The following is an 18377-nucleotide window of genomic DNA, read 5'->3' on the forward strand; positions in this document are numbered from 1 at the left end:
ATAACTATTTAAATAGAAAGATATCTATTGATTGTTTTAACGACAATTTTGTGAAATTAGGCTGTTTTATAAAATGTTGAATTATTAAGTTACTAAGGTTCTTCTAGCATAATTTGGAACATAATTTTCCGAAAGTTTGGAATAAGTTTATAAAAACATTTATTTATTAGGTTTTCAATGCTCTTTAATTTCTTATTTGGTCTGGTATTCCAACGGTTTTAGTTTAAGCCATTGATGTGAACTTCAGTAGACGGCTTGCCAGCCAAAGTTTTGTAGTGAATTATACGACAACAATGTTACAGCATTACCTCTTTTCATATAAGGGTTAAAAAATTAGATCAAAGATACCAAACTTAATGATACATTCGTTCGTTGCAAAGTGAAGAAAAGTCAGAAAAACATGGTTATCGTTTAATGTTTTTGAGCTTTTGATTTTGCCATTTAATTTGGGACTTTCCGCTTTGAGTTTCCCTTGGAGTTCAGTATTTTTGTGATTTTACTTTTTGATAATTGATATATTAAAGATGCAAAGTTGATCTTCGATGCAGAATTTTTTTAATAGTTGTTATTGGCTTTTAGCTAGCTGTCAGTAACTGCGAGTACTCTCAGATCTGTTCTTAGTGTCTTTTTGTTGTTGCGATGTACAAGTACCCGTCAACGTCTACTCTGTGTTTTTATTAGATGTATGTCTATTTGTATTCATATGATGAATTAAGCCTTTTCAATCTGATTTTTATAGTTTGTTCTTATGTTGTACTGTTACACAACTGTCCCATGTAAGGGGGAGGATTGGGTGCCTGCTAACATGTTTAACCCCACCAGATTCTAGATGTGCCTATCCCAAGCCAGGAGCCTGTAATTTAGTGGTTGTCGTTTGTTGCTGTGTTACATATAGTTTTTCGCTCAATATGGTGTACATGACTTAGGCCGTTAGTTTTCTCGTTTGAATTTATTTACATTTGTCATTTCGGTTCCTTTTATAGCTGACTAAGCGTTTAGGGCTTTGTTCATTGTTGACGGATGTATGGTGACCTAAAGTTGTAAATTTCTGTGTCATTTGGTCTCTTGTTGAGAGTTGTCTCATTGAAAATCATACCACATCTTTTTTTCAATATATGTTGTCATAACATATTCTCCAGCTGTTATACAGTTGAACAGGAATGAAAATATTCTATCAGCATATTGTTTTAAAAAAGAAGAGTGTTTCGTATCAGTTGAAAATATAATAATGACACCCTTAGTAATATTTCATGTGAATATCTGAACACGATTTTAACATACCTGATTTCAGATCTTTTCAATTAATCATTAAATCGATTGAATTGGTGACACATATTGAAAGCTTGTTGTGTGTTGATGATGTTTGAAGATCTTATTGTAATTGACGTGATATGTCATATATATTTCACCAACTTATAATAATATCAAATGTTTCTCCCAACACTAGGCACATACATCCAAAACATTCCATTTTCTCTAATGTCGATCAGTTTGTTATGATTCAAGGCTAAAAGCAGATGTAGAGCACTACCAAACAATAAAAACAAAAAACAATAGAAACATAAAAGTCAGTAAACAAAGTCAACGATTCTTTATAATAAGAAGTATCAGTATAAAATGGCGATAAGAGTGTTAAACAGTATTACTGTTTGAATAAAAGATGCGAATCTTTTGGAATATTAATGCCCTTTATAAATATTCAAAAGTGTTTCATGTATCTGTCCCCGGGGTTGTACTTGGTTTAAATGTACGAGGACTCTGTATAAGATTTAAAATGTGCTTAAGTAGTGGTATTCGAACATCATTGCATAATTCAAGTCTTTTTAAAATTGAAATGGGAGATTTCTTATTCATCTGATTTATGTATAAACAAAATTAATTCACCTAGTACGTATTTAACTTATGAAAATACATTTAGATATAACTAGGACGGATGCAAATACTTATGATGTATCCAGAACGGAAAAACAACTAAATACATTAGTTAAACTTTATAGTACAAAATATCGTTTTCTACATTTGAAAAAACTGATATATTCCGTCGACTGTTATATAGACTGTTGAACAAAAAGACTTACGGAAGGATTCCTTAACGTAAACACCAATTCTTCATAAAATTGGTTTATGACAAAAAAAAGTTACATTTTAATTTTCATTTCTGTGAAATCTTATATGATAAATTGAATGGCAAGTCCGTTAAAATTGAAGTTATTTTTTGTTTATTTATCCCATAATGCAGACATTTTTACAAGTGATTTCGAGAAAGTGGTCCCTTTTCGATAAATGTATTGTTCATTATTAATTTTTGTACAGGTCAATCAGTATAATTTTACAAATTAATCCTACACCTGTAAATCATGCATACTGAAGAAAAGGAAAAAAGAATAACAAAGAGTATAATTTATTCATACTAATTATTTTCAGATAATGACCTTTAAAAATTGTCTCTTCATGCTAATTGTAGCGTGTTTATATAAGCATAACATTGTCTAAAGTGTAAGAAAACACTTTTAAAATTGTGCTTTGAAATCGTTTCCGTTGACTTTCGGTGTCCTACATTTATATCTACCATAAAGAAAACTCAAAGACAAAACATATATCAAAACATTTTGAGCTTTCGCTATAACAAAAGTATGACGATCATGACATGTAATAAGGTTAAGAATGGGGTAAGCATTATCTTTTTTTATATAACAATGTACTAGGGTTGACAAAATAGATTAAAGAACAAAATGATACATTCGTTCGTTTAATTTAATATTAGTATACAAAATATAATAAGGCAACCCGCCATAATGTTTCATATGAATATCTGTACACAATTTTAGTATATCTGATTCTTTTATTTAATCATTTAGTCGATTGAATGGATTACACATATTAGATGCAGAAGAATGTCTTGATTTTTGTTGATGACATTTGAGGTTTAATTGTAATTGAGGTCATATGTGGAATCTATTTCCCCAATTTTAAATATCAAATGTTCCCCTCACACTATGCGTATACATCCCGAACATTCAATTTTTATCTAATATCGAGCAGCTAGTAAGGATCCAAGGCTGGCAGAACATGTTTGAGCACTGCCAAAAAACAAAAACAAGAGAAACATAAATGAAAATAAAGTCAATGCTTTTTTTGTTAAAAGGAATATTAGTATAAAATAGCAACAGGATTGTTAAACATGATTACTATTTGAAATATAAAAGATGCGATTCGTTAGGAATATTTATGCCCTCAATAAAGTTCAGAGGTGTTTCGTGTATCTGTTCCTCGGATTCTACTGGTTTTAAATGTACAAATTTGAAGACTATATATAGGATTTGAATTCTGATGAAGTGAGTATTCGAACATCAATGTTAAATACAAATCTTTTGAATTTTGAAAAGGGAGTTTCCTTATTCATCTGATTATATATCAAAATAAATACAGCTTATACGTATTTTTAAATGTTATGAGCATAAAATAAAAATATAACAAGGAGGGATGCAAATACTTATGATTTATACAGAACGAAACTAACAACTCAATACATTAGATTAACCTTCATCGTACAAAGCATTGCTTTCTACATTTTGTCACAACTAATATATCGTCGACTGTTAAATACTTGAACTGTTTTCCGTACATATTAAATTAGATTTGTAGTATGTAAAATATGAAATAAAAAATCTATCAATCTGTCGATTATATTTATATAGACTCAGCTTTCAATATAGTAGATGTATTCCTATCATGTTAAAAAGTAGATATTTTACGAGTAAAGATCAACTAATGATACCCTTGCAAAACTTAATCATAAATTAATGTCATTTTAAAAAATGAGGTACTAAGAACTGGGTACTAGACAGATTGATACCTATGCCATTTGAAAAATCACGAAAGTTCCAAACCGGGGTATATTTATATTGAGGTTTAAAGTTTCTCAGCCCCTCTTCTTATATAGTCAATGTAATAAAAAAAAATAGTTTAAAATAAAGTGCCTCTTATAAATCAATATATAACATGAAAACCTGTCTTAGTCCTTTACTATGTATCGCTTTACACAAGTTTAACATACATTCCTAAGTTCTGTTGAATTAACCATTTAATGGATTGAATGTGCTACTTTTATCAAAATCAATGTTTGTTTTATTGTTTATATGGGACATTGGTATTTAAATGATTTCCCCCCAAAAAATATCAATCTATAAAAAAAAATGTTTTTCTCCACTCTAGGGCTATCTATCCCGACATTCCACTTAGTTTTTTTATGTCGACCAGTTGCATATCAAAGGTTAGATGAAAATGTTGGACACTGCCAAAAGCCACAAAAAGAGGGAATTACCAAGGCAAATATAGTTATAGAATCAGGTAATGATTTCATAATAATTATGATAGTATTAGTGTTAGACTTATTCTTCCATAAACCGCAAATGACATTCTGATCTTTCTCAGATCTTGGCAAGAATGATAAAAATTACTATTAAAAGAAGTAAGTTCTATGAGGTTTGTGGGTTGTTAAATGTAATAATACGTGGACTCTTGATAGTATTTTAACTGTGACAAACAAGTGATATTTGAACAGTTTTCTGATTATTTGATAATATATACAACATATGAAACAACAATACGTATTAAAGAGGTGAACAGAAAATTAAATATAACAAGGACGGATGTAAAAACTTACGTTTTATCCAGAACGGAAAAAAACAACTTAGTTCATAAATTTCACCTTTCTCCTTACAATGTTTTGTTTTCTACTTTTTTAGATCGAACATTTTCTATCGTCTGTTATATTTAGGTATTCAGTTATTTTTTATTATATTCCGCACAATGATATAATGATATACTATGAACACTGCAAAATGAAACAATGAACTGTCTGATTTAGGCCGGACGATAAGTAGGACGGAAGACAATACGAACAGCCTCCCCATAAATAATACATAATCAAAAAGGTGGTTTCCTAATGATAAACAAATCCATAATATTCTTTATTTCTGTGTTATCTAATAAATTGAATACAACATTTATATAACTTTTCTTTGCGTTTAGCCCCAAAGCAGTGTATAGCTATAGGATACACCAAACGGAAAAAGCTTTGTAACAATCAGAATTTTTAGAACAAAGATAATGTTTCTGTTGAAATGTGACTATTGTGCATTATTATCATTGAAAAAATAAACATACAAAATAAAAATGGCGGTGTTCCTTAAGTTGCAGACAGATAAAACGTTTACTTTTGCCTGAACATATTTGATGTCCATTTAATTTGTTTTTAAATCAGAAGGAATCTATACATGTTATATAGTTTATAACAAGAGAACTGATTAAGACTTTAGGGTATTGTGTTTTGTGCTAGGGGCCGTCTTAAATTTACAGTGAAATGAGAGTTTGTTATGCTCCGTGTTGAAGGCCTCACAGTGATTTTGAGATAAACAACAGCAATAAAAGCGCCGTTTCTTTGCTTTGTGTGTGATTTTTGTTGTTGCTGTGCATGTATTGATTTTTGTGTCATGAATGGATACTCCATATCCTTTGTTTTTCTATTTTATTGAACAAAAGGTAACTTTGAGACGGTATTTTCTCGTGGAGGGTCACTAATCTTTGTACTGGAAAGTAAATTTCGACTGGAATTATTTGAATCTTCAATAAGCAATATATCATTGGTTTTGATTTCTAAGTATATGATAATGAAACCATACTTTAAGTTAATTGAAAGTGAGCCACATTTAAAGACGTCGCACATTATGTTTTTAACTGGCGCTACAAGACCCAGTGTTTTTATTAGCATACACATGCGATATAACCATGAATTATTATAGTTTTTTCACTCGACGATATAACAAAAGATCAAAGTTTTAATATTTGTAAACTTTTGCAAAGTTGGACATATATGGATTTGGCTTTTTGTTTTAGGTCCAATTTAGTAATAAGCTGCTCACATATTTAAATAGTCACACATCCTTGTCAATAAAAGATATGGATTTAAGCGTTTCTGATAAAGGTAAATCCAGAAAAGCACAACTGTTACACAGTATTATTTTCATGATAATTCTTACAAATAAGCAGGAACATATAGCAAGTATCATTTTTTAAGCGGACTCAGAAAGCCATGATTAAGTTAATCGTCACTACATAGGATGGATAATTCTTAACATTGAAAGAAAATTGTATTTTCACAAGATTTTTTCATATTCATAAATTTTTCGATTTGAAATATATCACTAGATGTTAACTACGGTTTAGAAAAGAAATGTTGAAATATATTGAAAACCATTAATATTTTTAAATACGCTATACACGTATGACTTCACGTAATTTGTTGTAGAACGACTGTAGCAGCAAAGACCATGGAGGCTAACGATAGAAGTAAGTTCACATATTTCGTCTACAAAAGACTCATCAGTGACGATCGATTCAAAAAGATAAATTGTAAATTGCAAATTGCAAAAAGTTAAAGTAGTTAACGATGTTAATAACTGTTGCATATGTTTTCATCACGTGATATTATTGATGACCGAATAGTAACCACATAGTTTTCCTGCTTTTTTTGAAATTGTACTGACATTTATCATTAATTGAATCAATTTAATTCACCTTTTATACATAAGAAAATGCCTGTACCAAGTCAGGAATATGACAGTTGTTATCCATTCGTTTGAGGTGTTTGAGCTTTTGATTTTGCCATTTGCTTAGGGACTTTCCGTTTAGAATTTTCTTCGGAGTTCGGTATTTGTTATTTTACTTTTTACAGCGACCAATAAAAAACCGCATTCTGAACCTTTTTGATAAATTAGTGACATCACACAATAACTGTGCTGCCCTAACATAACAAATCTATATTATGCTATGCATTCATGATTGGAATAATTTTCAAAGAATTAAAGATTTTTTACCATAACTGCCATCTGAAGAAACATATGTGATCTCAAGACTTTAGAAATAAGTTATTCTTGACTTAGGTATAGGACTTATCAGACAAACTATGACGAAAAAAGGGACTCCAATTTGATTCATATTTCATCGTCCTTACAAATGTTTTACCTATATGCCTATAAGGTACGATATGTAAAAAAATTGTGACTATTGCCAATTTTTTCTAATACAGCACTTATTATTAATCACCAATTTTTATTCCAGGCGCTTACCAAGAATTCAAAGTTGACCTTATACAGTCAACAATTCTTGATACGGATGTGTTAGATAACTTGATTTCTAAATGCGTTCTTACTCTTGACGACAGAGAGGAGATTGATAGCCTTTCAGACCAATCAAATCGTAACCAGAAACTCTTAGAAATAGTGATGCATCGACCATACAACACCTTTACTATATTTGTTGACGCGATGAAAAATTCTGATCAAAAGTGTCACACTTCTCTTGTTGAAAGGATGGAGGCCATAGTCTTGGACAAAGACTTGACTCTTAGGAATGCACAACTCACAGATGAAACAACAGGTAATGTACCATATTTTAAATGAGTGAAAAAAAGTACTTTTTGTCATGTCAAAGGCTTTCATATTTTACTAGATTGTATGGATGGTGCTCATTGTCGTGTTACTGAGCTAACACTAGCTTTTGATTGTTCAAAGTACGACCACTCCAAAGTTTATGGATAAACACTAAGTTCTATGCTGAGCCATTCACCGTTTTTAGATTTTTTCATGTCTTACGCTTTTTTTTTATAATAACCCAATAATAAATTGACTTAGACAGATTTGTAACAACATTTTTACAATTTGGTGTTTAATGCTCTTTAAATTCGTTATTATTTCCGTATAACAGCTGTTTTGTTTCAAGAACCAATGATTATTCTTATATAATATCACTTAATAACAGTGACTTATAGTTGCTTAGCTCCAGTTCTGTTAGTTTTTTGTAAGAATATGACAGGCGATCGTAACTACATTGAACGATGCTTATTATATTGAACAAGTGTTGTAATAAACTTTTAAGATATATCTTCTCATTCAGGTCAAAACAGTATGTTTGAAAGATTGAATGTATTTTTACTGATATCCAGTGTACGTGCTTATGTTTGACCTATTGCAGTGTATTTGTTTAGATCGTTTGATGAACACTTTCTTTGGTTAAATTTGAACCTTTAACTGATGTTTTTGATAGTTTAAAGCTGCAACTTATGTTTCACGAATTGTAAAAACGGGAAAAGATTTTTGTTTTTATTAAACAACAATTTATAATCACTTGAAGCTCAATTGCAGTGTAGTTACCCCGACCCACGAAATTAATAGTATAGATAATATCATTTTATTTTAAATCGATACTCGTATATGGCGGAGTGGCGACCATAGTTTGTTTTATGTTTTGCAAGATACATATGCTAAATTATTGTCGTAATCAACATATTGACATCTGCGTTAAATTTTTAAAAGCAAGCACATACTGTGCTTTCGTAAATATTTGCTTTCAATTACGCTTATATTGTAATCTTATATCTTTCAGGTAATAAAGATGCTGTTAGATTAATCAGATGGTATAAAACTATAGTTCGTGAAATTAACATCAACAAAACTGGAATTCTTGACAAACTTTTTGCAAGAGATGTTATAGATCGTGAAGTTAATGAAAAACTTTCATCAGAAAAGATGACTTCGTATGAGAAAAATAGAAGACTTTTAGGAACAATTGTTAGAAAAGATATTTCGTCTGCCTTTCCAATTTTCCTTGAAGTTCTGAGAGAAGATAGCTGTTATAAGGATTATGCCAACAAAATAGAAGAAACACATGTTACAGAGAAAGACTTAGAATTGTTGAGTATTGGTAGGTTATAAATATTTTGAATATGTATCATAATAAGATAGTATTTGTGAAAATATTTATGTTCAATATTACTTCATAACTTCCTAATATCTACAATAAGTGAGGTATGGTTATATCCACGTTTTTGATGAGTGGTTATTTATATAGTAAATTGATAGAAATAATGTATACCTACATCTCTCTTTTCGACGTTTTGGAATCTAAAGCATTCTGGTTAATAAGTTCAAAAGAGTAATCGAAACGTTTTGATTGGTTAAAAAAGGTCTTGAAAATGGACATTTCACCAATGACGTTACGTGTTTTTCCTTTCGGGGTACAAACAATGAAATCATCCACAGTCCTTTAGCTTCTGAAACGCCGAATTTCGTTTACATTCGTACTTTTTATTATAGTGTATAGTTGGTAACTGCTTATATACAAGTATATAAATATATCTAATAATTCTATTATTTTAAAGGAAACAGAATTAGAGAACGGAAAAGAAATGGAATGAGTGGTAAATATATATTTTGTACCATTATTAATAAAATCAATACAATGTCAACTGAGAGGAAAAACTGTGTTTGAAGATATGGAAAGATGATAGAGTTTGGTTTGACCTTGTTTAATTTATTGACTACTTATCAACTAATTGAGATTTATGAAATACTTCAATTAAACTGCTACCAACCTGCACAACAGACAAACCTTTTAATAGGTCATCATACAGTGTTAAACGTTTGACTTGTTTCTTACAGTTTTATTCTAAATTATTGAATCGCTTAGACAAATACACATAGTAAATATACGTACTAAATTAATAAAGCCATTTTGTTTTGTCATTCATGTCAAGGAAAGTAATAAACAGTTATAGTTACATAGCATACAGGCTATCCTGAACAAAACTGGTCGCATTTTGAAAATTTTCTAGTGGATAACGGGTTTCTTCATGCATGTCAAGTAGAATAATGAAAACAGTTATTTTAACATAAAATGGCCGCCATTTTAAATTTCCAGTGCTTAACGGGATTGTCCAAATAGGTAGACCTAAATGAGTCTCTATCTAAATATTGGTGCTTGTACAACAATGTGAACGATTTTTTTTCCTTATCTGTCTGTTCAAATATATGTTTATTTTCTTAAGTATACATTATAAATGACACTTTCGCTGTTTATCTACAATTAAAAATATAAACAAGTAACTAAACTATAATTTTATTTCAAAATCTGCTAAGATCTTATGGTCGATCAAATAGAGAAATGGAAGATTGAGAGCAATATCTATGTCCAAACCAGAGCGACTAATCATGTGCTTACAAGTATCAACAGCAACAACTGTGTAAGTGTTATAGGACCAGCTGGAAGTGGGAAAACTGCAATAGCTAGACACGTAGCTCTCCAAATGGAAAGACTTGGATACACAATACTAACTGTGACTGATGCAAAAGAGATAAAAGATCAATACAAATCAGACAGAAAAACGTTGTACGTTGTTGACGATTTGTGTGGAAATTTTACAGCCAGCCAAAGTCGGATAGAAGAATGGAAGAAATCAATGAACGACATTAAGGGTATTCTAGAAAATGGTAATTGTAAGTTGATTATAACATGTAGACTTCAAGTTTTTCAAGATAAAGGGTTTACAAATTTAGAAATCTTCAAAACATGCGTATGTAACCTAAGGTCACAGAGTTTATCTTTAACATCTAAGGAAAAGGAAAATATGACGGCAAAGTATTTTAAGGAACATGCAGTAGAAGCATTGGAAAGTTTGAGTGAATATGAGTTTCTACCATTTTTATGTAAATTATATTATGTACAGAGAAACAATCCACAATTTAATGTCCAACTATTTTTGGATGATCCATTTTCATTTTACAAAAAAGAGTTGCCAAGCATGTATAATGACTGTGCAGAAGGTAGGTACAAATACTGTGCTCTGCTTTTGTTAGTTATATTCAACAACATGTTAAAAGAGAAACATCTTACAGGTAAGGATCCTAAAGTTAAAGAGATAATTGAAGTCATTATAGAAGTATGTGAAATAGACGAACATATTACAGGTAGGAAACTAAAGTCCCAACTTGAAATACTGACTGGGACGTTTGTGACTTATGATGCAAGCATCTACAAAACCATCCATGACAAGCTGTTTGATTTCTTGGCTGTTTATTTTGGAACACAAGAAGAACTTATAAGCATATTGATAAAGTATGCTGAACCTAGATTTGTTCGTGAAAGATTTGTTGTTACAAACGACAACGAAAGTGAACATCATTTAATACCTATATCTGATGACAAATTGCAAATGTACATGAAACGGGTTTTTGATGATATGGTATGTTCATGTGATGTAAATACCAACATAATAGAAAACATGAATTTAAAGAACACCAAACTATGCACTATGCTCCATGACTTTATGAGAAATCTTAACAATCACGAAATAATTGCCTTATTGAAGACAGCGAGCACAAATTTCTTAAATGTAATGTTTGTCATGAGAGAAACAGACATCAAAGACAAGGTTGAAAATAGGTTTCGGAAATATCAAAGTTTTAGTATTATTTTACCTGATGATTTATTACAGGAATACATTAAAAGGTGGTTTGGTGATTTGACAAAGACTATTACCACGGAGGCACATTTTGAGGATAATAGGCTTTTAAAAAGTGTTACTTTCCGTAAAGCTTTAAATTCCTTTATGAGACAAATAAACCCAGATAGCGTTGCTTCTATCATTCAAACTGGAAGTAAGGATTTCCTCAACACAATGTTTGTCATTACAGAACATGATATCGAAAACTTTCCAGAGAAACAATATGAACGCTTTGGTATTGTTATTCCTGAGAGAATGTTACAGCATTACATTAATAGGTGGTTTGACGATCTGACAAGATGCAGCAGGCTTTTTTTACTGGATGAAATGTTAATTGGGATGAATACTTCCATGTATTTCACTTTTGCTAAAATAGTGATGTTTGATTCATTCATCTTCAAAGAAAATAGACTATTGATGAATCTTTCATTTCGTGATGCCGTACGTACTTCCATGAGACAACTTACCACGGACAAAATTACTTCACTCATTAATACAGCAGGAGACACTTTTCTCAATACAATGTTTGTCATGACAGAGGATGATATCATTGACAACGCTAAGAACCGATATAAAATGTTTGGTATTGTAATCCCTGATGACTTGCTTCAGCAATACATTGAACAGTATTTTAATCGCCTGACAAACACAAATTGGATGATGCCAATCATTAATAAAAATAGAGCTTTTCAAAATGTTGATGGTCGCACGGCCCTGCGTAAATATATGAAACAACTAACCAAAGAGAAAATTGCTTCACTCATTCAGAATGCAGCGCATACTTTTTTCATTGCAATGTTTGTCATGACAGAGGAGGATATCAAAGACAACGCTGAGAACCGATATGAATGTTTTGGTATTGTTATTCCTTATGATCTATTACAGCAGTACATTCAGAGGTGGTTTGATCACTTGACCAACGCAACATTTTTCGACGATGTCATACATAAAAATAGACTATTTTTTAATGTTTCATTTCGTTGTGCTCTACGTAACTTCATGAGGCTATTACCTACAGAAAAAATCGCTTCAATCATTCAGACATCAAAGGATAACTTGTTTAATCAAATGTTTGTCATGACAGAGGCTGACATCAAAGACAACTCTGAGAACAGACATGAATGTTTTGGTATTGTGATTCCTAATGAAGTTTTACAGCAATACATTCAGAGATGGCTTGATGATTTGACTAAAACGAAATCGATAGAAACCACTTTTGATGAAAATAGAACAATGAAAAATGACATATTTCGTAAATATATACGTAACCACTTGAGACAACTAACATTAGACAAAATTGCTTTAATCATTCAGAATTCAAGTGCTGATTTTATAAATAAAATGTTTGTCATGACAGAGGAGGACATACATGACAACGCTGGGAAGCGATATAAATGTGTAGGTATTGTTATTCCTGATAATTTACTACAACATTACTTTGAGAGATGGTTAAAATGTTTGGCTAAAACCAGTGAGTTAGAGAAATGCATAGATGAAAATAGAGCATTGGAAAATGTTGCATTTCGTGCTGCCTTAAATGACCATTTGAGACAACTTAGCATTGCAAATATAGCTTCTCTAATTGGGGATGCAAATGACGATTTTCTCAACAGAATGTTTGTCATGACAGATGATAACATCAGAAACGACACTGAGAACCGATATGAATGTTTTGGCATTGTTGTTCCTTATGATCTACTGCAGCAGTACATTGACAGATGGTTGAAATGTTTGACTGACACCAGTGATTTAGAGAAATGCATGGATAGAAATAGACTATTTAAGAATTCTACTTTCTGTACTGCCGTGTGTAACTACATGAGACAACTGAACACAGAAACAATCGCTTCACTTATTTGGGACGCAGAGGTTGAGTTTCTCAATAAAATGTTTGTCATGACAAAGGATGACATAAAACACATCGCTGAGAATCAATATGAATGTTTTAGTTTTGTTATTCCTGCTTATTTACTTCAGCATTACACTGAGAAATGGTTAACATGTTTGACTAAAACAAGTGAGTTAGAGAAATGCATAGATGCAAATAGACCATTTAAGAACAATACATTTCGTACTACCTTGTGTAACTACATAAGACAACTGAACACAGAAACAATCGCTTCACTCATTTTGAACGCAGAGGATGAGTTTCTCAATAAAATGTTTGTCATGACAGAGGATGACATAAAACACAACGCTGAAAACCACTATGAATGTTTTGGTATTGTTATTCCTGATAATTTACTTCAGCATTACATTGAGATATGGTTAAAACGTTTGACTAAAACCAGTAAGTTAGAGAAATGCATACATGAAAATAGACCATTGAAAAATGATACATTTCGTACTTCCTTATGTGATCACATGAGACAGTTAAATACAGAAAAGATCGCTCCTCTAATTTGGGACGCCAATGATGATTTTCTCAACAAAATGTTTGTCATGACAGAGGATGACATCAGAGCCAACACTGAGAACCGATATGAATGTTTTGGTATTGTTATTCCTGCTGATCTGCTAAAGCCTTACATTGATATTTGGTTAAAACGTCTGACTAAAACAGAGGAGTTAGAGAAAAGCATAGATCAAAATAGACCACAAAAGAATGCCTTATTTCGTAATGCATTTCAAATTTACATGGAAAAGACAAACGCAGAAACAATTCCTTATCTGATTCAGACTGGAAGCACAGATTTCCTCAATACAATGTTTATCATGACGGCAGATGAAATCAAGGACAACGTCGAGACCAGATATGCATGTGTTGGCATTGAAATTCCTCAAGATCTACTACAGCAATACATTAAGAAGTGGTTTGAATGTTTAACTATAACCAGTGAGTTGGAGAAATTCATAGATAAAAATAGACCATTGAAGACCGTTAAATTTCGTACTGCCTTGTGTACCTACATAAGACAACTAAACCCAGAAAAAATTGCTTCTTTAATTTTAGAAAGTGAGGGTGATTATCTCAATAAAATGTTTGTCATGACATATGATGACATCAACGAAAAGGCTGAGGACCGATATGAATGTTTTGGTATTGTTATTCCTGATGATATGTTACAGCACTACATTGCAAGATGGTTTCTTCATTTGTCTGATAGATCTCAGACAAAGAGTTTTTTGGATGGAAACAGACTTTTGATGAATGTTACATTTTGTACTGCCTTGCGAACCTTCATGAAACAGTTAAACAGAGAACAAATTGCCTATTTCATTCAGACAGGAAGCACAGATTTCCTCAATACAATGTTTGTCATGACAGATGATGACATTAAAGACGAGGGTGGTAATCGATATGAATGGTTTGGGATTGTAATTCCTGATGATCTTCTTCTGTTACAGCAATACATAGAAAGATGGTTCAATAGTGTGACAGAAGCCATTTCGGTAAAGGAATATATGAATGCTAATAGGCCTTTGACGAATGCTTCCTTCCGGACTGCACTTCGTACATACATGAGCTTACTTGACACAGAAGAAATCGGAACCCTTATTTGCACTGGGAGTAGTGACTTCCTCAATACAATGTTTGTTCTGACAGAGAATGACATAGTCAGTGACAACTCTTATTGTCGATTTGAAAGTTTTGGTATTGTTATTCCTAATGATGTGTTACAGCAATACATAGAAAGATGGATGGATTGTATGACAAAGACCGACTCCGTGATGGAATTCGTAAGTGTTAATAGATCTTCTATGAGCGTTATAATGCAGACCGAATTGGAGCCATATATGAACCAGATAAATTCAGAAAAATAGTCTCTGGATAGGATTCATGGTGTAGTTGAATAGATTTGTCTTAATACGACGATGAATGAATTTCAACAGGAAAGAACTGACAAAAAGAATATTTAACTCTTCTTTTAATTTGCATTTTCAACTGAAAACTGTACCTTTCGTAGCGGTCTCCCGGGGATATTATTGTATGCAACAGACTTTACCAGTTGATGTGCGCACATTTCGTCTAACCTTTTTACCGAAGAGTAATGGTGTCAAAATCAAAACCACATATTTGTGGTAATTGTTTTTTTACAAATCATTTACACAAATGACTTTAATCTTGTCAACTGTTTTCAATGGTTTTGTTTTTGACATCTGGAGGTCGAAGGATTATATCTTGTAAACAAGAACTCTCAGTATTAATAACAGAACTGAAGCAGCAACAATATTATAGTTATTTACTAAATGAACCGTAATAGAATAAATAACAAATTGGAGAAATAACTTCTGATGCTGTTTTTCCTTATTAATAAACTTTTGTTTTTACTTTTTTTTAATTTTGCATAACCGTTTAAGGGCATACTATACAGTTTTGATCCACGGTAATTTTTTTAAGAACATTTGCGTACAACCTATTTTACACCTAGGCAATTCAAATATGTCAGAATTTCAGCCATTTAATCAAAATTTCGTTTTTTTTCTACATTTCTATCCTTTGGATAGATATACCTAACTTTTTGGTTTCAAAAGATAAACACAAGCGATTTTTTGGTAAAATCATTTGGAACATTTTATTTATATGAATATGCTGTAAATTTGTATAACAAATCTTTGAAAATAATTAATTTCTTTCAAAATTTCATCGTTTAGAAAAAGATAGGCATTTTTTACTGTATATGTCTCGACGACTTTTTATTAAACATTTGTACAAATAATCTTCATACGTAATTTAACCCAATGTCATTTTAAAAAAGAAGGGTCCATGCTTTTATTTTCAAGTTAAATCAGTCTGAATGATAAAAACCAGTTGAAAAATGCATCTTTTCCCGATATGTCAAAGTTTGAAGTCGCGAAAATAACATTTGACGTTAGCAACGTCATTACCTCCCCTGTATTTGTATCGTATGCCTTTAAACAACTATCATTATTTACAACAGTATTAAAGCATCAACACAAGTTATATAATATGATAAAATTTCGATACGACAGAAGATAGAATCACGTGATCTATTGATTTGCATATTTGTACATTATACAAGTGAGAACTGAATTAGATTATTTTAATTCAAGCGTGACGTGTAATGCACGAACTATTCCAATAAATAACTCAGTATTCCGTTTTATGGAGATATCTAATTTGTATAAAAAGTATATTCTTATAAAAATGGATGGAAAAATGAAAGTAATAACGGTATTTTGATACTTATTGTATGCAAAGCATATTTTACAAAGTATGGATGAAAAAATGAAAGTAATATAGGGAAGATTCAGGTAACTTGTTACTGATTGGTAACAACAAAGTATGAATGGAAAAATAAAATTAATGTAGTCATGTAGAAACTGATTGTGTATAAAACATATTCGACAAAATATAATTGGAAAAATGAAAGTGATATAGGTAAGTCATCATCAATGATCATTAAATAACGTTCTTGTTTTGGGTAACAAGTTTGATTGTCAAAAAGGTAACACAATTCAGTTTATCGAAGGTTGAACTGTCGTGCTGAACAAAAAAGGTGAGTCACGTATTTTTAACATATCATTATCAGCAAAATCATATTTCCGTCTGCGCCATTTAAAAATTCATTAAAAAGATATGAAAAGAGAATATATCTTCGAAAACTCCCTCCTCATTTCAACTTAATCTTATGATGAGCCATTCTTAACATAGTGTGCATCAAATGATGTGTCTATAATTAGCATCAGTAGGTTTTATCTATAGGAACAAATTATAAATGTATTCTGCCTTTTTATAGTGAATTTTATATATGTATGCCTTTTTATAATGAATTATAAATGTATGCATTTTTATAGTGAATTTTATATACATATGGGTATATGTCATCATTTTTATCTATCTACTGTCAAAGAATAACAATTGATATTTTCGATGTTTCTTTTTCCATCAACATCTCAATCATTTTAGATTTTCTAAGAAATATATATAATGTAATAACTCACTTTATGACATTTATTTGTTTCATAATGTCAGTTTAATATCGTAATTCCTAATTTTGTTAATTGAATTAACTTGTTTGTACACTAATGCAGCTGATGCAGCTTTAATAATGTGATAATGTTTTGATTGACAGTTTGCTAAATGTAAATTGCAATTGTAAATAAATGAATGATATAATTTAACCCTATTCAAAATATGTTTTGTTTTTGTTAATTCAGACGAGTGTATATTGATAAAATATTCTTTTTATTCACATGCTTTAACTAAACATTAAGTTAACATTCAGGAGATGCCTCTGTAAATAGTTTTCATTTTCATTACTTATTAACTGTGAAAAGTATTTGAAATTTTTAAGAGAAATAATCCTAATACTTAGGTCCGTCGTCTTTTAATATATCTTATTATTATTAGCATTAATTGTACAACCAATGTCGAACACTGTAAAATCATTGTTATGTTATGTTTTATATCATTACATCATGGACATTTTCACCTTATTTAGTATTATCAAAAATACAATGTATGCTTAAATAACAGTATCATTAAAGTTTACAGGGATAACTTATATATATTTGAAATCTTTTTACACCCGAGTATACCATTTCGGACAGTAAAAAATATTGTCTAGATATATATATATATATATATATATATATATATATCAAAATCGATTTTGTTCACATTTGGTCATTGGTTTTTGCTAAAAGGAAGACTTTAAAATCGGCCAACTGAGACAGTTTTTGAAAATTCATCAAAAAGGCTCAATTGGATCTGTAAAAGAACATTAGTGTCTATACTATTGATATCTGACAGATCTTTATCTAGTAAACAGATAAATAAAAATGATAATGGTGTTTGCTATTTGAATTCAAGGGAGGAAAAGGATGAAGGAGAATAAATTATCTTACTTTCTTGTCTTTTGAAAATTTCATTTCCTACTTATTGTTTATGCTTGAACATGATGAAATTAAAATTTAAATGCACCTTATGAATAAATTTGAATAATAATGTGATTAAAATGGAATTAACCATAAAAATAACATGAAGTGAACCAAAAAACTATATTTTATTGCTGTTAAAATTGTAATACGTTTCTGTAATGGTTTGATTCAATAAAAAAATAATGAATAA

The 18377-nt window shown here is 30.7% G+C and overlaps 1 protein-coding gene across 3 annotated transcripts in view; it reads left to right on the forward strand.

Moving 5' to 3' along the window:
- Positions 1-18377, forward strand: part of LOC127721325 (uncharacterized) — a 32507-nt gene extending 14130 nt beyond the window's left edge. For 2 of the 3 annotated variants that reach the window (XM_052228061.1, XM_052228060.1), the window contains exons 2-8: positions 4216-4350; positions 5899-5986; positions 6311-6351; positions 7123-7440; positions 8446-8763; positions 9221-9259; positions 9978-18377. In XM_052228061.1, coding sequence (XP_052084021.1) covers positions 6333-6351; positions 7123-7440; positions 8446-8763; positions 9221-9259; positions 9978-15106 — 5823 coding nt within the window. In that variant the 5' untranslated portion in view covers positions 4216-4350; positions 5899-5986; positions 6311-6332 and the 3' untranslated portion in view covers positions 15107-18377. Of the gene's footprint in view, positions 1-4215; positions 4351-5898; positions 5987-6310; positions 6352-7122; positions 7441-8445; positions 8764-9220; positions 9832-9977 lie in introns of those variants that run through there. The other variant, XM_052228062.1, reaches the window with a different exon arrangement.

The sequence above is a fragment of the Mytilus californianus genome, unplaced genomic scaffold (assembly GCF_021869535.1).
Source record: "Mytilus californianus isolate M0D057914Y unplaced genomic scaffold, xbMytCali1.0.p SCAF_12, whole genome shotgun sequence".
In the NCBI taxonomy this organism is placed as follows: Eukaryota; Metazoa; Mollusca; class Bivalvia; order Mytilida; family Mytilidae; genus Mytilus; species Mytilus californianus.